General features: G+C 37.1%; 1 protein-coding gene across 5 annotated transcripts in view; it reads right to left on the bottom strand.

The window, feature by feature from the left end:
• Positions 1 to 21,875, bottom strand: part of LOC132141234 (GTPase-activating Rap/Ran-GAP domain-like protein 3) — a 73,229-nt gene that overhangs the window by 18,547 nt on the left and 32,807 nt on the right. For all 5 annotated transcript variants that reach the window (XM_059550578.1, XM_059550574.1, XM_059550576.1 and 2 more), the window contains exons 3-15: positions 10,296 to 10,370; positions 8,472 to 8,571; positions 6,706 to 6,824; positions 6,317 to 6,381; positions 6,138 to 6,201; positions 5,750 to 5,776; positions 5,536 to 5,611; positions 5,120 to 5,218; positions 4,906 to 5,009; positions 2,242 to 2,350; positions 2,018 to 2,063; positions 1,372 to 1,478; positions 822 to 937 (exon numbers count right to left, since the gene is read on the bottom strand). In XM_059550578.1, the coding sequence (XP_059406561.1) occupies positions 822 to 937; positions 1,372 to 1,478; positions 2,018 to 2,063; positions 2,242 to 2,350; positions 4,906 to 5,009; positions 5,120 to 5,218; positions 5,536 to 5,611; positions 5,750 to 5,776; positions 6,138 to 6,201; positions 6,317 to 6,381; positions 6,706 to 6,824; positions 8,472 to 8,571; positions 10,296 to 10,370 (1,107 nt within the window). The remainder of the gene's footprint in view (positions 1 to 821; positions 938 to 1,371; positions 1,479 to 2,017; positions 2,064 to 2,241; positions 2,351 to 4,905; positions 5,010 to 5,119; positions 5,219 to 5,535; positions 5,612 to 5,749; positions 5,777 to 6,137; positions 6,202 to 6,316; positions 6,382 to 6,705; positions 6,825 to 8,471; positions 8,572 to 10,295; positions 10,371 to 21,875) is intronic.

The following is a 21,875-nucleotide window of genomic DNA, read 5'->3' as shown; positions in this document are numbered from 1 at the left end:
TCTTGCTGCATATGAGAGCAACACAACAGAAAGGTTTACTGTCAGAGTAAGATGAAAGTAAGATTTTAACTAAACAACACAAAGACAGACTTTGTATTGTTTAGTTAAAATATCACTCTTTCATTCAAATAAATGGAACTTGTGCTCGATTCCCAACTCTAGTAAATGAATAATAGAAGAACCCTAAAACAGGAACAGTAACAGATAACAATAAAAAGACAAGTGTCTTACTCTAGCAAACAGCGGTGTGGAAGAGTGGTGTATATATGACTAAAAATGAACTGTGCGAAAAAACAGTGCAAAACATATAAAAATACATAGCAGAAAAGGAAATGAGGTAACAGTCTGAGGATAAACATTTCAGATCAGTGCTTTTCAACCTTTTTCAATCCAAGGCCCTTTCTTGTCCATAAAAGTATTTGAAGGCCCCACGACTATTTCAGTTGTTTGTAATTTACTAGATATGGATTTTTTTTAAATGTATCATTTCATCACAATTCCTAACAGATTTTTTTTTAGTTTGGCATAACTAGAAAAATTTGCATTCATTATTAAAAAAAGGTTATTGTAATTAAAAGATTGCATTTTCAGGTCTAGTAATCACACTATTAAAATTTGGCTTCCTCATATATCAGGTTTTTTTTTTCAAGACAATGGGAACGCTGATTCTTTAAAAGGAAAAGAAGATTTTGAGGTGAATTAAAGTATGAGATATCTACATTTCTTTTGGCTTACTGGCTTATTCTGAGCCCCCTTTGGCAGTTTGCTGAGGCCCCCTATTGGGCTCCGCCCACTGATTGTGAAACATTATGTGTCCATACCTTGGGCATGTCAGGCATGAGATCCTGGTTCAAGGATCTGATCAGCATGTCCAGTGTGCGCTGACGTTTCTGAGCAAAAGTGGGGGTCTCAAGAGTGGCTTTTTCTCCATTTATTACTATAGGAGACAGAACGATAAAGGTAGCAGTATTACGTAACAGAATTCCCCTTAGGAAACAGCAGGACACATTTTACAAGCTCTGTTTAATGAAAGCATCTGCTTTACGGAGTTCATGAGCCAAAACAAACCAATAAAGCTGGCAAGAGAAAACTACAGGTGTATATTCTAACAGGAGGTCTGTGTAAAGCAGACAACATGAAATGACATTTGGAATGCATTTAAAATTATGTAATCTATTTTGACTGGCTGGGACATGAAATATTAGTAGTCTTAGATTTTATGGCTTAAATTAGCTATCATTCATAGGCTGTGATATGGCTGGTATGCACAGGCTTGGTTACATCAGCAGAAAAGTGATGTTTCAGGGGAAAGTTGTTATATTTTGGTGAAAGATTATGAACTCAACTTTATGTACTGGTGAATTTACTAACATTTAACTAGTAAAAAGTCCCTGAACTCCTGGTGGTGTGTGAACACTGGAGGGGATGGGAGCGGTGGGCCAAACAGCGGCACACTCTCCTCTGAGAAAATCTTCAACCTGCAACAAAACAAAATGATTAAGAAACAAATAATATACACTACCATTCAAGTTTTTTTTTATGTTTTTGAAGTCTAAAATATTATTATAATGTAAAATATCTTTTTTCTATTTAAATATAATTTAAAATGTTTTTTTTTCCTTTGAAGACAAAGCTGAATTTTCAGCAGCTATTAATTCTTCAGTGTCACATGATCCTTCAGAAATCATTCTAATGTGCTGATATGATCAACTTTAAAAACCACTCTGCTGCTTAATATTAGAGCTCATATTATATTTTTAAGGATTATTTGATGAAGAGAATGGTCAAAAGAACAGGAGTGATTTGAAATGGAAATTTCTGGAACACTCAAAATGTCTTTACTTCCATTTTTGATCAAATTAATGCACCCAAGCTGAATAAAAGTATTAATTTATTCTAAAATCTTACTTCACCCAAACTTTGGAACAGTAGTGTATATTGAATATATTCTAAAAACAACATTTAGCATATGCTATGCCTATGCATAAAAAGTAAAACCTCAAATATACAAACATACCTGTAACTATCATTCTGGCTATTATATCGAACTAAGGCAAAAATATCTGTGGTTTATATAAAGGAAATTATACAATTGTGCAAAACTGCTAAAATGTATTTACATGTATTTTTAATCATTGTCTAGTAAAAAATAAAATTAAATAAAAAATCACCCATAAATAGACTAATTGACACTGAGTGACTCATTTAATCATTTCCACTCAGCTTGAGGATGAAGGATACGTGTGAAATGGGAGCGAATCATAGAGGGTTTGAAGGACGGAGAGGCGTCGTCTCCCTCCTGAAACACAATGGTCACAATGTCGTTCCCAATATGTCTCTTCCTCTCTACCTGTACAGATTGAAATAATGAAAGCTATAATCATGCATTCATGAAACCACATTTTTAAAAGGCTGCTTTTGTTACCTCACACTATTACACCAACTTTCTTTCTCGAACAAATGATGGACAAATGTTTAATTTTGAAAAGAGAACATGCCTATGTGTGTGGGTTTGTTAGTGCGTTTGGTCTGTGTGCATGTGTGGACATTCAAAAGCTGCTGCATGACCTCTGACACCTCAAGCCTGTTAGCCAGAAAGCATAATTGAGCTTGTTAATGAGTCTGGACCATTATGGTCGGAAAGGAGCTTTTATCTTTTATCTTAAGAGGACACAGACACACACACACACACACACAACCATCCCCTTAAAGCTCAATTACTACATGGCTGCTTTTCACCTGCCCCTCTCCTCGAGCTAGTATCTCTCTGATTCTCTTTCTCTCACACACACAAACACACGCATCCAGACACTGATACATGCGCGTGACCGTGAGCTGTGACAGGAATGAGAATTTACTTATTGCAGCGACAGATTCATTTCGACTAAGAGCTCAATTATGATTCTTTCCCTCTTCCCCTCTTCCTTACACAAGAGCATACTTTCAGTGACATAACCTGTAAAACACTTGAACAACAGCAACATGACTGACTCTTACATGTTTTCAGCATCTGACAAGCAGGTTTGAGTCTTCTAGGATCAGTCAGTTAACTCAAAAAAAAAACTCATGTTTTTCCAAACCCATATGTTGTTCATTCCACAGTGAAATTTTTGTCAGTAACGTAGAAAATTTCCAAAATTGTGAATAAAATTAAATTACTGTAAGTCACTTTCATAGCACAGGTAACAGGTAGAGTCATGATTATGTTCCATTGAACACATGGGATGAAAACTCCTTGCTTCATGTACAAATAGTTTTTTGAAATGTTAATTCATTTGCATAATAAAATGTAGCAACTTAAACAGAAACGCAACAATGCAACATTTTTGAATCAGTAAATAACGACTTAAATATCTTATGATTTACAGCTATTTACACATTCAAAGATGTTTCAGATTCAGAAAGTGTACATATTCAAAAATATTTCTCACACAAATCTCATGAGTTCAAACTAGTTGAAATATACCACACAAGTCACTTTTATGGTACTATGCTGTTTTCTTTCAAGAAAAGACTCTCTCTCCCTTGTGAACTCTACTTGATTTCTGAGTCTTCCGACTGTTTGGTTTGTCTGCATGCTTTTAGGGGTCGGCAAGAGACTTTTGGAGCGCATCAGCTTTCCTGCTCTTTTCATGAGTGGTTCAGCACTGGTAAAAGGGAGGTTATTGACACGAAGGGCTGAAGAGGCTCTTGGCTGTAGAGTGCCAAGACCTTAAACCGACACAAATACTTTGAAAATCCTGCTATTGTGAAGGTTTCCACAAGCACTTCTGTGCACAAGTGCACTACTTGTACTAAATCAGACATGTGATCTGATAGAAAAAGTGAGAAACGGAATGGGAGAGAGAGAGAGAGAGAGAGAGAGAGAGAGAGAAAGAAGGATTGCTGTGTGTGATATAATCAAGAGAAGAGAGGGATATGAAGTCAGAGAGAGTGAAGTGATTGACGCTTGATGTAATCAGGATATGGAGCTGAGGGGGGAAGGGGGAAAGGCAGCAGAGAAACAAGAGGGAAAGACTGACCGCTGTGATGTCCAGCGCTTTTGGATGTTAAATATAGCCTGTTTTCCCCTCACCACCTACTGAGCTACAGACTGCCTCCTTTCTGCCTCAGCAAACACACACAGCTCCCATCTCTTTTGCTATCATTCAAATTTCTCTTTCATTCCTCCTTCTCTCTGTCTGTGTCCTCTGCTCTCTATTTGTCTTTCTCTTATTCTGTTTATAGTACTACATGGATGTGTTTGTGTGTGTGTATGTGTGTGTGTGTATGTTTTTGTGACATATCAGGACACAACTTTGTAATGGCATGGGTATGACACAGGTATTACAAGGAGAGGGTGACTTATGAGGACATAGACCATGTCCCCATTTTTTAAAACGCTTATAAACCATACAGAATTAGTTTTTTTGAGAAAGTAAAAATGCACAAAGTTTCCTGTGAGGGTTAGGGTTAGGTGTAGGGTTGGTGTAGGGCCATAGAATATACAGTTTGTACAGTATAAAAACCATTACGCCTATGGGATGTCTCCACTTTTCACAAAAACAAACGTGTGTGTGTGTGTGTGTGTGTGTGTATCTAAAGTCTTAATCAGACACACCTGGTTTCAGAAAATCCTGTTTGGATAGTGCTCATATTGAGAATGGGCTGATAATGATACTGATAATATGAAAACCTGATAAATATTGTCATGGTTGATAAATGACATATAAAAATTATATACTATATCGTCTAAATAAATTTAAATCAAAACATTAAAAAGTAAAATTAGTCATTTTAAATGTGACTAGTAAATTTAGGCACAACATTACAATCTTCAATAAAAGACCCCAAACTTCAAAGAGAAATAAATAATATAGTACAAATATACTGTGTATCTTATAGCTTATGTGTTCTTTATCTTACCTGTTGTTTGTTCTCTTTCGAATAAGGTAACATGGTGGAAACATGGAACATGAGCTCATGACCCTGATAGACTGTGTAGATGGAATTTATTCCTGTAGTGTCGTCTAAATAGATAAAGAGAGAACATGAATAAGCAAAATTCACTTGAAAGGAAAAAAAATATTCCACTGTTAAAGACTATTTGACCATCTGTAAAGACTAGTTTTTGTCCTACTCTTAGTGTCCAGTCCTCCTCGATACCCTGCCCAGCCCTGCAGACAGATCGTGTCACCAAGGAGATTCAGAAATTTATCAAAATTCTCACTTCCTGATTCTGAAAAAATAAAATACAAAACCAACATGAACACAGAGCATTAATAAATTTAACAAACATCAAGGGAACCACCTTATGCTGTTCAAATGCATATTCTAAAATGAATGCAAATTATAATCAATTGCATTGTTCATTCTTAATATGGTATATTTCTGATTGAAACAACATTCCAATAGAATCTATAGAATCACATCTATTTGGCTAATGGTAATTATTATTTAACAGTGTTCATATATTGCACAAATATTGACAGAAAGGCAAAAAATAAAATATTTAGTATTATGATATAAGCATATTAGGAGTGGTTCTGTGATCACCATTGCTGAACATTTCATCATCGGTCAACTGTCCATCTTTGGCATAAAGAACACCAAATTTAAAATTTACACTGCCCTGTAAGAACACAGAAACATATGTGATGAGCATACATTGGGAATTCATTAACAAACTGATAGAGAAATAATTTAGAAGGTCATTTATTCACATTCGCATACATAAATCAAACACGTACACACATTTGACAGTACACACCTCTTGCTCCTCCAGCACCAGTAAGTCCTGCCAACAATAATAATAATAAAATCAAAAATCAAAAGATGAATTATATCTCAGAACAATGAATAATTCAGTTTCCAACTAGGTTAAATTTCTAAACACCAGTTAGGAGCACTAATAGTGTGGGTTACACAAACATTACAGAGAGCGTGTTCATGCATTCAAATATCTGACTGCTGCTGACAATAGTCTTTGATTAGCGGCAACACATTTCAACAAAGGCAAAGCTCTCTGGAGCAACAGAAGCTCATACAGCGCCTGTGTTTGAATGATTATGAAGCAGAACAACAAACCAGAGCAGAAACAGACAGTAATGAACAGAGCAGACAACATGTGATGTTGATTGACAGGTGTGGATGGGCACCTTTTGAATCTCTGGGTTAAGGATTTCCCTTGGGCCCTTTTCAAAACGATCCACGTTCATGGCACTGGAGGGCAAAAGGGTCATATGAATGTAATGCATCTGAATCTATTTAGTTCAAATGAAATTCTGGCATGTGCATTTATTTACTGGCAAGCAGGATGCATTATTAACAGACTTACCTTAATATAGATTTGACTGATAGTGTTTTTGTCGGACTGTATGGAAGGCTGATTTTTAGAGTTCCCTAAAGGAGAAGGACACATTTAGCAAATTATACAAATATGAAGCGAAATATGACTTTGCATAACATGACAGCAAGCCAGTATTGCTGGAGGCTACGAAACAGGGTTTTATAACCAAGAACTTGTTGCTGATAGGAAAGTGACATTTAATACCGTGTCACTGTGCTATTCAGGTTTTTTTTAGGCATTTAGTCTTCACATTCTGGCCTTTGAGACAGCAGAGCCAAACAATGTTGCTTCATGAAGAGGTCAGTCTGTTATGTGAGTCACTGCACAGAGCAAAAGTGACACACACACATGCTGTTACCTGTCACTGGCTGACTCACCGTCTTGCGCCACAGGATGGCTCGATACTGTGGGACCCTCTGGTTGTTCTGGTCTGACAGAACCACAGATAGGAAGAAGGGATTCTTCTCTGCATCCGTCCCCACGTAGTTTTGATGAACTACAGAATGAAGGGAAAGTCACTGCCTCTGCTTTTTATTTCACTTAGCTATTAAATGCACATTTTTATTTGGTTTAAATGGGATGTACTTGAATGTCTCAATGTTAAAATAATTTACAGATGTCAGATATACACTACCGATCAAAAATTTCAATAATATTTTTTTTTAAAGAAGTCTCTCACCATTGCTACATTTATTGAAAACACAGTAAAAACAATAATACTGTGATGATATATATATATATATATATATTAGTGATGTCAAATGATAAATCGTGATTAATCACATCTAAGAAAAACGTTTTTGTTTACATAATATATGTGTGTATACTGTATATATTTATTATGTATAAATCAATAAAAACAAATATATATATTTAATATATATTTATTAAATATAATATTTTTTAAATATATATTTATATATTTATAATTTATATATTTATATTTATAATATTTATTACATGTATATTTAATAATGTATATATTTAAGAAAAATATGTTATGTTTATATATTAAATATATTTATATATAATATAAAATACAATAATACTAATATTTAAATGTATAAACGTAAATATTTTCAAAATATATACTGTATTTGTGTGTATTTATATACATAATAAATATACACAGTACAAATACAATACAACTTAATGATTCTTTGCTGAATAGAAACTTCAACAAAACAGCATTTATTAGAAAAGGAAATCTTTTGTAATGTTATAAACGTCTTTAATGTCATTTTGGATTAATATAGTTTGCCGTCTCTTACTTACCCCAAAAATTTCAATGGTAGTGTACAGGAAAAAAAAAAATTGGTTGATGCATATAAATCTTTGCATATAAAAGTTTTTGGTTCTATTTTCTTTGCTGCCTTCTTGATGTGCTGCCTGCGCAATGTTGCTGATAGATGCCACACCAAAGTGCTGTGACCATGTGAACTGCCCTCAGAGACGCGGCTGTGAAGATGCCTGTTTATTTAGATCTATTCCTGGCGCATAAGAATCAGATAGAAAAAGGAAGCAAGGGATGGAAGCCTGCTGTTTGAGGAGCATATTTTGGACTGAGACAGACCAGATTTACAGACAGAAGACAAATGAAAAATGGCTGAAATCCAATTAGAAGACAAGATCTGGTCTGTCTCTGCTTCTCCACCCTTCCTCTGAAGCATATTTGGTCTCTCTCCCCCTCTCTCATTCAATCACCCTCTCATTGAATGAAAGGTATTTGCAGTGATTTAAATCAATTAAAGAGACATCATGCAGCATCTGCCTCAAAACGTGTGGGAACAACAGTGTTTTTGTGTGAGTATGGGAGATAAAGAAAGACAAGAAAAAAGAGTGATAAAGCATATAGCTGGTAAATGGTATGATAAAGTGGAACTGTTCTTAATAAGACCCTACTTTGACTGTTCTCAAACTGTTCAGTTATTCCCTACGTAATTCAAGTTTTTCTGTTCCATAGATTCAAAATAGTGTTATTCTCTTCATTATGCTCTGCTGAGTAAAAAGAAATCACATCCCAACATGGATATGTGTGCATGTACAGTATGTGTATAAAAGAGTATTTGCGAGTTTGTGTGTGTGTGTGTGTGTGTGTGTATATATATATGTGCATATTCAATACTTGGCAGTGGAATCCCACCTTTTCCCAGGAAGTACTTGAAGTACCATCTGGTGTGATACTCTGGGTTCTCCAAATGGACGTCAGTTCGCCTCCATGTTCCAGGCGTGTAGTCAGAGGCCTACAAAAAAAGTCCCCCAAGAATTTAACCAAGATCAATCAGATTTTATATATATATTTGTTTAATATATAAATAGAACTTTATATTTAATATATAAAATATTATGTTTTCTTTACAATTTTTACAACGATACAGCTGTAATTTTAATTCATAGTCACATTTTGAATGGAAAGTGATGGCACATAACGCAAAACATTACTAATTAAATTTGGAATTTGGTTTTAATTGCATGCTCAAGACTATCACAAATTATGTTAGCCATATAGATAATATTATCTTGGAGACAAACCAGCAAAAATGGCAACAAACAATAGGGTGAGAATGCATAATCTTTTTCCTGTTTCTATGTTGCCTACAATGTCTGAGTTTTGGCTTTGTTATCCTATTGACATGCTCCGTAGGGTCCCATACATTATATGTAGGCATATTTGTGCATTGTTTGATCATTTTCTGAATGTTCCACATGCCATGATTGGTCAGAAAACACGCCCAATGGAAACACATAAATTTCGCAAAAGCTCCCATATATTGCAAAACATATTCATGCTCATATGAGGTGGTTTCTTAGGCAATTTGAAAACCTTTTTTTTTTTGCATTAAGAGGTCACATGGCATATACGTAAGGCTCCGACATGACCACCGGATTTGATCGCGGCCACTCTAGTTATACCAGCCTGGCATGTTCCAAGCGACTCTCCGCAATGCTTTGCAAAAGAGATACACGACTGTTCGTCTCCTTCGATAAAAAATAATGGCTAGTGCAGTGGCTTTGATATATGTAAACCTACGATCATCCATTTTCATGACTTCATGCGTTAGAAAAAAATTGCGCTTTAGTCATGTTTACAGCAAATATTGCAAAAGTTTTGTGCAAATCTGTAATGGAAATTAAGCTAATTCCTGCAATCAAACTACTTTTCACTCATTACCTTCAGCAACTAAAAAATAGGCAAGCAAAGTCAAGAAAAAGTAGATTTTATAGTCACCCGAAACATAGTATAGGTCATAAAATACAAACCTTTATGTCCAAAATTCAGAAAAATGGATAAAGTGTAAAATTGATATTTTTCACACTGACAAATTGTAAACAAGTCAACATAAACAACAGCCTCCCTATATACTCAAAAGAAGCCTAATCACTTTGGTGACAGTCCACCCTAAATCATTAAAAAACAATCAGAGGTCTGTTTTGGTGGGAAAAGCATTGGAGGTTGTCATAGCTACAGTCTGGTGCTTGAAATGAAAAAGAAAGGTGGATGGAGGGAGAAAAGGAGAGCAAGAACATTGGGGACTGATTGAATCACTCGGCTTCGATTGTTGTTTTTGCTGATGCATTAGTGTTTCATTGAAACACCTACAGACATGCTCACAAAACACAAAAGCTGGCAGTTTTGATTTGTTGCTCAAATGAATATATCTGTTCTCTCTGCTTTCTTCATCCTTCCTCCCACTTCTCTTAATCGGTGCTCCTCTTCCTGTCCACCTTCACTTCTTATGCATATATTTACATACATCGCATCGCCCCCGTGCCTGCAATGCTGCACTGACTTGAACCCACAGCCATCAGTATGCAAGCAAATGAGTTCAAAACCTTGTTGAATCTCTCCATGGTCAAAAGAACTTCAATAATTGTAGGGTTGTTTAACCTCGTGCCACTTTGAGTCTATTAAAATCCATCATATACACACACACATTTCAGACTGTACAATATTTCAGTATCTTACCTCATCTATTGAACCGTTCTCCACTCTGAATCGCCCAGCTCTCTGTATGGCCCCGTCTGCATCACTGGAGATGAGCTGAGGAGAAAGACAAGACATGCCATGAATATGAAACCACCTGCGTCCTGTGAAAGACATTACAGAGTACAGCTATTCAATAGGTTCCAAAAGTCTAGTAAAATGCATTTCTCTAAATAATTAGTGCTAATTATATTATCAGCATAACAACTTAAGAAACTGTACTGGAATTGTACCTTTCTAAATATTTCATTGTAATATGCTTACTAGGGTTCATAAGTTTGGATTCAGTAAGATTTCTTATTATTTTTTATCCTTTTTTTTCTCAGCAAGGACTTACAATGATCAAAGTGATTACAAAAGATTTCTATTACAAATAAATGGTGTTCTTTTGTATTAGTGTTTTCATAAAATTATTAAGCAGCATAACTGTTTTCTTTATTGATAATAATATATTACTCTTACTTACTATTACTTTCTGAAGCATCATGCGACACTGAAGGCGTTTTTAATTACTTTTTTGTCTTTCTCTCTCACTCTCTTTTTTACCCTCTTTGGATGAATCTCTTTATTAAACTGTCTTCAGTTCATTTTTTTATCAAATGGTCAAGCCACAATCTAAGAGGTCTGAGAGTGCTGTAGAGGTGCTAATAAAAAGACACAAGAGAGACAAGCAGCATATAGCTAGTCTGCAGTGACACACTCAACACAGATACACAAAGATGATGTTGTTTACATGTAAAACCTTCAATATAAATGCTAAAGCAGCTGCACACATATTCACAGACTAATTACAACTAAGTGATCCCTGTGTGTCTGATCTGTGTGCAGCATTGATCACTTCATCTGTGCACACTCACACACACCGACACACCGACACACACACACCGACACACACACACACACACACACACACACACACACACACACACACACACACTCACACACACCGACACACCGACACACACACACACACACACACACACACACACACACATACACACACACACACACACACACACACACACACACACACACACACACACACACACACACACACACACACCTGTTTGTTTCAGCACTTATATGTAAGACAAGTAGTCTCAGATAAAGTCTATCTGCACAGATATTGTGTGTGTGTGTGTGTGTGTATGTGGGACAATCACTTGCACCTGACACGATGTAATCTGGTCTTTGCAGTAAAACTTCAACATCCCCCCAGATGGAGCAATGCTGGTTGCTAGGTAACAGAACACAGAACCTCTCCCATTTCCTTTTTTTTCAGTCACCTTGTTTTCCTCCTCACATTTCTCCCACCTTTCTTCTCCACCTGTTGGCCTGCCTCCCTCTCTTTCTCTTCCCTCTTCTCTGTATCTGGCAGACCAAACTGCTAAAAACAGACTGCAGCTGCACTGCAGCTAGAGAGAGACTGGCTGTAAGAGTTTGAGATTGTTGTTGTATGTATTTGAGTGTGTGTGTGTGCGTGTGTGTGTGTGTGTGTGTGTGTGTGGCAGATGGTGTGACTTGGCCTCAGAATGCCAAAAGTCCAGGCAGAACATTCTAGATAAACTCTTGCGTTCAAACTAATCGCTTAATAAGTACTCATTTGGTGTCCTAGTTTAGATAAATCAAGACCAATGTGGAAAAAAGAGTTAGTTTATATAAAGTTGTTCTTTATAAAAGTGCATGCTAAGTTGGTATTGGGTGGTGTTAGCACTGACATTGTGTAGTTATTAAAGGGGTCATGAACTTTCTCCATTTTTTTATTATTATCTTGTACTGTTCTCTGAGGTCCACTTATAATGTTATCAAAACATCATTTAGAAGTAATAGGCTACTTAAAGCCTGTCTTAATTTACATTAAGTGTACACTGACTGCAAAACAGTGGTAGGTAAATCGTTAAAAAGGTTTTGTGGATAAATTTCTTCATCGTTAAAATGGATGCAGGGGATCAAAACCCTTGAGACAACTTGATATTTGCTCATGACACATGCCTGTGAAACACAACATCCCCTCTAATGGACTTACACAACCCTGGAATCTACTTTAAGCACACAGAGACACAATTACGTGTCTCATAAGATTTTTTTATTTTGCCTGGTGACATTTTGTGGTGCTATTAAGTTGTTTTGATAAATGCCATGAGGTTAATGATAGCAGGATAATAACAGAAGAGTCTACCAAACTCAAGCAAAAGTTCAAAACACACACACACACACACACACACTTTTTTTGTGAAAAGTGGGGACATCCCATAGGCGTCATGGTTTTTATACTGTACAAACTGTATATTGTATTGCCCTACACCAGCGGTTCTCAATTGCAGTCCTCGCGCCCCACTGCTCTGCACATTTTGAACGTTTCTCTTAGCGCTTCAGACATTTGTTCTATTCAAACATAAGTGCCCTGCGAAGTGGACATCACAGGATATTCAGCCATGATTCCAGTTCGAAGCGAACGTAGCTATATGTTCCAATCAAAGTGCATTGAAGTGTGCAAGATGTGAATTTAAATTGTATTGATTTACAGAGGTATATGATGTCACAGTTGTCCATGTTTAAAGACGCTGCACAGCACAAATCAGTGAATGAATGTTTCGATGTGAGGTAAACTTCAACAGATTTCCCCTGCTCAGGGAGTAGGGAGCAATGAACAATTGGAACACAGTTCATGCACGGAGTTCATTTGTAACGAGCTGATTATCTGAATCAGGTGTGTTAACAAAAAGAAACGTGCAAAATATGCAGAGCAGTGGGGCGCGAGGACTGGAATTGAGAACCGCTGCCCTACACCAACTCTACACCTAACCCTAACCCTCACATGAAACTTTGTGCATTTTTACTTTCTCAAAAAAACACATTCTGTATGATTTATAAGCGTTTTGAAAAATGGGGACATGGGTTATGTCCTCATAAGTCACCCTCTCCTTGTAATACCTGTGTCATACCCATGTCATTATACAGAGTTGTGTCTCCTGATATGTCACAAAAACGAGCACACACAATGCTATTATGACTGGGATGTAACAGTGATCTTTTTAGAGAGCTTATATATGTGTTCTCATGCCTCACACAATAGAGCGAGAGAAACAGATGAGATGAGGAAAAAATATGGAGAGGGACACAAATGGAAAAAGCAAAGCATTTGTATCTGAGGAAAAAACAAAAGAAAACATTTCCATAATCTAAATCATTCCACATTGTGGAATGGAGCTTTGGATGAACTGTGAAACACAGAACAGGTTTATACAATGAGGCCATCAAACAAAGGCCTGCAATTACCATAAATTTATCACAAGAGTCTTTTCAGTTTTTGGAAGTTGCAGGAAATTAATCACTGCAAGTTTTATACCACTTAAACTTTTGTTTTGGGATTTCAACAATTTAATTGGAAACAGATTAAAATGAAAAGTAGCCTATAAACCTGCAGTTTTCAGCTGAAATGTCTCAAATGGACATTTCATTTCTGAATTGCTTCAATATGCATTACAAGCAACATAAAAAACAATATAATTTCACTTTGAAAGGGTCATGAAATGTTTAAGAAGCAATTACGTAATATAATATAATACCAGGCACATTTTTGCAATTAGCCTATGAAGTATTATAAGACATGCAGTTATGGATAAATGCCAGAGGAGCTGCTTCATGTGCCCTTTTGGTGAGTGAAGGACCTTTAATTTTAAAGTTTAAGGGGCACAGGTTGTAGCAGTGGCATCAATCAAGCAACATTTTGTGCAATTGTATTTTACTATGTGTGTGTGTGTGTTCTCTTTCTCTCTCTGTGTGTGTTTGTGAGAGACAGAAAAAAATATATGATGGCAGATCTCGCTCTTATGTCTTTCTCTAAAACTGTATAAAACACACACAAACAGAATACCAGTGTAGGGGGTAACTAACTAAAATGCAATGGGTGATGGTTCATACAAATTAATCAATATGTTTTGACATGGTTATATAAATTAGGGTGTTTTTGATTTATTTAGAATAAATATACCTGTTAAGATTTCATGCTGTCACCCTAATTAAGTTAGTTAATTCATGAATGATTAAATTTTACGATATAAAGTAAATTACTAAATTAAAATAATTATATTAGTAAATTTCAAATCTTCTATGCTTATCTTGCTGGATCGGTCCACTGCTTTTGACACAGTTAACCACCAGATCCTCCTGTCAACCCTACTGGCAAAGGGCATCTCAGGAACTGCACTCCATTGGTTTGAGTCTTACTTCTCAGATAGGTCCTTCAAGGTATCTAAGAGAGGTGAGGTGTCCAAGTGCCTCAGGGCTAAGTGTTTGGACCACTTCTCTTCTTTGTCTACATGGCATCCCTGTTCTGTCATTCAGAAATATAGCTTTTCATATCACTGCTATGCTGATGGCACTCAACTCTACCTCTCATTCCATCCTAATGAGCCAACAATAGCTGCTCGGATTTCAGCTTGTCTAACAGATATTTCTTGCTGGATTAAGGACCAACACCTTCAACTCAACCTTGCCAAGACAGAACTGCTTGTGGTTCTATCAAATCCATTGTTTCATCACAATTTCACCATCCAGTTAGGCACATCAGCCATAACTTCTTCAAAAACAGCCAAAAACCTTTGAGTTATGATTGATGATCAGCTGACTTTTAAGACCACATTGCTAAAACTACCCGGTCATGCAGATTTGCTTAATTCAACATCAAGAAGTTCAGGCCCTTTCTTTTGAAACATCCTTTACAACTCCTTGTTTAAGCACTTGTTCTGTCCAGGCTGGACTGTTGTAAAAAAAATTCTGGCAGTTCTTCCAGCCAGTCTTAACAAACCTTTACAATTAATCCAGAACGCATCAGCAAGATTAATTTTTAACGAGCCGAAAAGAATGCATGTCACACCTCTGTTTATCAATTTGCACTGGCTACCAATAGCTGCTTGCATAAAATTCAAGGCATTGATGTTTGCCTACAAAACTACCACTTGCTCTGCACCCATTTACCTAAATTTACTACTTCAGACTTATGTGCCCCAGATGCTTGTGTTCTGCAAGTCAATGTTGCTTTATTGTGTCATCCCAATGAGGCACAACAAATTTAAACTTTTAAATTAAATGCTCCCTCCTGGTGGAATTACATGCATAACTCAATCCTTAGCCATTTTCAAGAATTGGCTAAAAACACATCTCTTCCATCTTCATTTGACCCTCTAACCCTAGCACTCTATATTCTATTCTTAATTAAATAAAATAAAAACTTGCCACTTTTAGACTTGCATTTACTAACTGCTTTTTTTCTTCCAAAAAAATAAAATAAAAAATAAATAATAATAATAATAAAATATTAATAATAAAAAACTAGCCATCTAGCTTCTCTATTATTTTTGTATTCTATATATTTGTTTTCTTTTTATTTAGTATACAATTAACAAAGACCAAAAAAAGGCCTTTAACACTAGCTTGTTTTATTCTTTTTCTATTCTGTTTTCTTTTTATTACATAACTTAAAAAAAGACGCTATGTGTCCTGCGTCAGGCTAACTGAGACTTGTCATAGCACATGCATACTGTATTCTCTTTTGTTGATTTTGATTGCTTCCATTGTCCTTATTTGTAAGTCGCTTTGGATAAAAGCATCTGCTAAATGACTAAATGTAAATGTAAATTATTTTTATATTTTATTTACTGAAGTTACTTAAGTGTCATGGTTCTGGACTTTTGTGTTCCTGATCTTTTATTCCTTTGACCAAGTTTTCCTGAGTTGCCCCAGTTAGTTCATTTGGTTCCACCTGTATTTATTCATTATCTTGTTTTTCTCCTATTGTTTAAGCCCTGTGTTTTGCCCTTGCTTCTTTGTTCCAGTATTGATGTCGATTTGCTTTAATCTCCTGCATTTCTCCTGCCTGTGGATTTATTATAGGACTATCTTGTTTATTATTATTATTATTATTATTTCTGAGTTGTGTGCTTTTCATAGCTACAAGTACATGTGACAGAATACCTGAAGTCCGAAGTTAAATGTTTTGCTGCATTTCTTTCCCTTGCCTTCTGTTTTTTCTCCCACTATGGTCCTGCCTGCAGTCCAGCTGCTTTGCCTGGAGCAACAGGACAGTCCGTTGAAGGACCACACCAAGGACTTTATTGATCTGGCATGCCTTACTCTCTTCTCGGATCGCTCGCTCTTTTCTACATCCCCAGCCTGAACGGTGTAAGGCATGCCAGCCAGCAGACAGTTAAAAGGAGAATTTCCCTGCATTTGTGGAGTGGGTGCTGGAGAGTAATGAGTTATATTTCTCCATCTGCCCCGCTGAAGAGGATATCTCCAGCCCCACTCCCAAACCAAAGACCAGCCAGTAGTCATCCCACTGCATGGAGCAATTGCCCGAGCCCACTGCAGATGGAGAGCCTGAGCCCACTGCGGCACATGAGCCAGCGTGCACAGCTGTGACTGAGCCAATCATCGCCCTGAAGCCAGAGCCTCAAAAAAGCAATTAATATTTAAGAAATATGAAATAATTTAATAATGGATTAAAAAATAACAAGTGTGTAAAATAAACATACTTATACTTTAGATGACAAAGTATTTTTCTCACATAAATAAATATTTAATAAAAATATAATTAAAAAGTAAGTAAACACTGTGACTGTAACCAACAGGGCACTCAGTATTCTGGGAAGATTGTGTGCATTGGGAATCATATTTTTCAAATAAATCCAGGGTAACATTCATTTGACATACAGCACACAGAGAAAATGACATGAATATGACAGTGGTCAAATGCATAAAGTGCACCATAATTCGACAATAATCACAAGTTCAAAGTTTAAAGCATTCAATTAACATGGACCGACTGTCACACAGAGAACACGTGATCATGCTGGATAAAACTACACGTCACAAGAACTCACAGCTGGATTTTGACAAAGTTTTAAATTGTTATACTTTTTGTATACATTAATTCCTTTGTTTAACCATTCCATCTGATTATTAGACAGACGTCTATCCATATTAGACATAACTGTTACCGACGATAGTAAACTAGAGGGAAAGTGTGAGCATTGTGTGCGCTCAGGCGCTTCCGTTCTCAGCGCCATCAAAATAAAAGTCCCACCTCGAACACATTGGCCAAGCAGAAAAACGTATTGGCCGATGCTGATATATCAGTCAACCACTACTCCTGAGTCTCCTATGTCTCTGCACAGCCCTGAATCTACTGCGTCTCAGCTGGTTCCACCCAGCTCCTGTTCGTCCCCTTGGAATTATAATTACATTCCGAGTAGTTTTGAGTTATTGAGCTTCAAAGTTTTTGCATTCCATTTGACTGTGTAGATAAAACCTCATTGTTTTTTTTTATAAAAAAATCTATCAATTAATGTTAATAAGTTGTCACAGAATAACAATATGGGACTAACTCAATTTTGACAAAAATGTCAGATATAACCTTATAATTCCAAGGGGAAGTGTTTTCCTGTGTTCTTTCCCAGCCTCCATCTCCTGCCTCCTTTCCTAAAACCAGCCAGTTCCTCAGCCCTATCTCATTCCCTCAGTTCACCCTTAGGAGTGAGGATCTCCAGTCTCCGTCTCCAGTCTCCGAGTCCTGGACTCCACCGCAGTCCTTTGACCCATAGGCTCTGCCTTGGGTCTTAGCTCCCTCATCTCCACCGTCAGAGATGGCCCGTCATCCCACTGGCTCCACTGAGCTACCTCGTCCCTCTGGCTCAGTCTTGGTCTGTCATCGACCATCCACTCCACTCCTCTGACTATGACCTCGTTACTCTGTCCCTCTGGCTCTGTCAGGCTCCTCCTTCCCTTCAGCTTCGCCTTCATCCTCTGTCACTTTGGCTCCGCTGCGGTCTTCTGAATCCCTGTCTCCACCTCGGTCGCTTGAGTCACTAGTTCCTCCGGATTCTTGGTGTCGCCCTGGCTCTCCATCTACTCAGCTCCATCCTGGGTTCCACTTCCATCTGCACCATCTCTGTTAGTCAGCCCCTTGAAGTCATTAGCCCTTCCTCCACCATGGTTCCTCCCTCCGTCGACTTTTGTTTGAGTTCCTGATCTCCTGTCTTTTGTTCCTTTGACCTAGTTTTCCTGAGTTTCCCTGATTAGTTAATTCAGTTCCATTAATTTTCTCATTTGTCTTCTATTATTTAAGCCCTGTGTTTTGCCATTGCTCCTTAGTTCCGGTGTTGATGTTGATTTGTGTTAATTTCTGCATTTCTCCTGCCTGTGGATTTAAAAGACTATCTTGTTTATTCTATTCCTGCATTGTGTGCTTTCCATAGTTACACGTGACACATTAAAGGGGCAATACGTTTTTTTTTCTCAGTGTAATTCTATTTGTAGTTTACTTTACAATCTGTCATGCCCACTGGAGTCTCGTCAGTAGTTCACGTATGCACGGATAGCGCTGAAGTGAACTAACCCTGTAACATAACCAACTCCGGAGCAGGATATGTTCAGAGAATAAGTTGCTATGGCTTACTCTAAAAGTTACCTCCGTATTTGGAACCAAAACTTTTATGATCCACTTCAAATGTGGACTTTATGTACCTAATAAAAATATGCTGCAATTGTTCTTTTGTTATACTTAAAATACTCAAAGTATGCTAAATTGGAACAACCAATTTTATACTTAATGCACTTTAATTGTGCACAAGTAAAGCTGATGTCCAACTAAATACATACAGGTACATCTCAATTAATTAGAATGTCATGGAAAAGTTCATTTTTTAATTGTGATGATTTTGGCTCACATTTAACAAAAACCCACCAGTTTACTATCTCAACAAATTAGAATAAGGTGACATGCCAATCAGCTAATCAACTCAAAACACCTGCAAAGGTTACCTGAGCCTTCAGAAATGGTCTCTCAGATTGGTTCACTAGGCTACACAATCATGGGGAAGACTGCTGATCTGACAGTTGTCCAGATCATTGACACCCTTCACAAGGAGGGTAAGCCAAAAACATTAATTGCCAAAGAAGCTGGCTGTTCACAGAGTGCTGTATCCAAGCATGTTAACAAAAAGTTGAGTGGAAGGAAAAAGTGTGGAAGAAAAAGATGCAAAACTAACCGAGAGAACCCAAGCCTTATGAGGATTGTCAAGCAAAATCTAATCAAGAATTTGAGTGAACTTCACAAGGAATGGACTGAGGCTGGGATCAAGGCATCAAGAGCCAGCACACACAGACGTGTCAAGGAATTTGCTGAACCACGAACAACGTCAAAGGCGTCTCACCTGGGCTAAGGAGAAGAAGAACTGGACTGTTGCCCAGTGATCCAAAGTCCTCTTTTCAGATTAGAGCAAGTTTCGTATTTTATTTGGAAACCAAGGTCCTAGATTCTGGAGGAAGGGTGGAGAAGCTCATAGCCCAAGTTGCTTGAAGTCCAGTGTTAAGTTTCCACAGTCTGTGTTAACTGGGGAGTCAATGTCATCTGCTGGTGTTGGTCCATTGTGTTTTTTGAAAACCAAAGTCACTGCACCCGTTTAACATTTACCTTTGGAGCACTTCATGCTTCTTTCTGCTGACCAGCTTTTTTGAAGATGCGGATTTCATTTTCCAGCAGGATTTAGCACCTGCCCACACTGCCAAAGTACAGTACTAACAGTTGTTTAAATGACCATGGTGTTGGTGTGCTTGACTGGCCAGCGAACTCACCAGACCTGAACCCCATAGAGAATCTTTGAGTGACTTTTCTATGACATTCTAATTTATTGAGATGCACCTGTAATGAAGACTTTTTGCTTGTACTAAAGTAGAACTATTTCAAGTATAGGTTCACATAATGTTCACATTTTAAATATCTTGCATTTAAAGATTGAAATTATTCAAAGATCATACAATCCTCATCAAATAATATATTAAATATTTTACTTTTTTACTAGGGTAGTATAATTAACTTCTAGTTTGACAAGCTAATTTCAAAGTAGCCAACACCGTCTGCATAACACACACACATGAACTTGTCCACTAAAGCTGGATGAACATTTAATTGCAGAATTAGAGGAAAAAAGCAGAGAGGAGGGAGAAGGTGAAGTTATATAACTGGTTTTAGTTATATTTAACAAAACAAAGGATTTTCCTCAATAAAACACACCCACACATACTGTAAATGAACAAATCATACTGACTTGATTTATATAAGTGTGCTGTTCTTTCCCACGCCTGGCATTTCTCGCCAGAACTACACACGAAATCTTTGACAAGTGGTCTGAACTCTCAGATAACTTTCAGACAATCTGTAAGCAAATAAAAAACATTTTTCTTCAACATTGCTTAGTTGTGTCCCATCCCATGTCCCATCTTTTGAACAGTCTTGTGAAAGTGACCCACCCACAGTATTGGACGCAGTGAGTGTGAGTCACTCTTGATGCTTCATATGATAGAGCTGCAGGCACCATGTTCCACTGAGCCCAACATGCTAATTTTACACACCACATTCACTCTGCAGCCAACCCTCCCTCTGCTCGGCATATGTGTGTGGGGTTCGAAGGCGTTTGGACCTGGTTAGAATCAAATAATTATAATAAGAGCAATAAGTCAGAGGCAGAAGATGCATACTAGGAGATGTGTATGTGTCATCATGCAGCATTATTAGAAATTTTAATATAGCCAGAGGGAGGTGCTCACGACAATATACACATTTAAGTCTCCACTCAACTGTGTGATTATATTGGTTTCAAAGTCAATTATTTCAGACAGTAACCTCTCAAATTCAGGAGTCATCTTCAAGAGCTATTTGTATTTATAAGAAAGAAATAGTATCAGAAAACACACTTATATTTAACTACTAAACTGCACAGTACCTGCAGGTAAATGTGGAGATCCAACTCTGCCTATATTTATATTAATTGTATTCATATTTATTTATCCAGATCAAAGTAACAGGGATCTGTTAGGAAAAGGAAAAGTAAGTTATAGGAAAACTAAGGGTGCTTTCATACTAGCACTTTTGGTGCGCACCCGGGTTCAGTTGACATCAGAAATATAATGGTGAGAGAATTTAAATGAAGAATATTGAGGACATTTGAGGCACTGAAGAGCACATTCAAAAATGTGTCTGGTTGGAGAATAAGTGATTAAATGAAAGGGGGACAAAAAAAAGCATTGTTCCAAGTCAATCCTTATCAGATTTCTCTTCCTCAAGATCTCTCCAACATGTCTTCAGCCTGTGTATCGGTGGGCACAGTGGGTCAGCTGTGTTCTCTCAATCTTTGATGTTATCAGCTTTCACATATACTGCAGCTGAGTAAGTACAGCTGAGTCCTGTCATAGACTGCCCTGATGATGACAAAGCATTTTCATCTGCTTTCTTTGAAACACTGCATCTCATGCTCCTTTATATACTGATTCCCGACCAAGCTCGATGCAACAAGCGATAAAAGGTACCTCTTCTATGTTACTCCCATTTTTATCCTAACAAGCCTTGATATTAGCAACACTATATTATATCAAACAATTGTTGTTTAATGAAAACAAAGACCCAGGGCCGTAACCACCATGTAACAGTTAGAGGGAACAATATTTAGGGCCTGCCAGTTTTCTGAAGCACTTAAAAATGTAAAATTGATTGAAATGGCCAAT

This window comes from Carassius carassius, chromosome 5, assembly GCF_963082965.1.
Source record: "Carassius carassius chromosome 5, fCarCar2.1, whole genome shotgun sequence".
Classification (NCBI taxonomy): domain Eukaryota; kingdom Metazoa; phylum Chordata; class Actinopteri; order Cypriniformes; family Cyprinidae; genus Carassius; species Carassius carassius.
The sequence above is the reverse complement of the archived record's forward strand: the minus strand, read 5'-3'. Positions and strand labels throughout refer to the sequence as shown.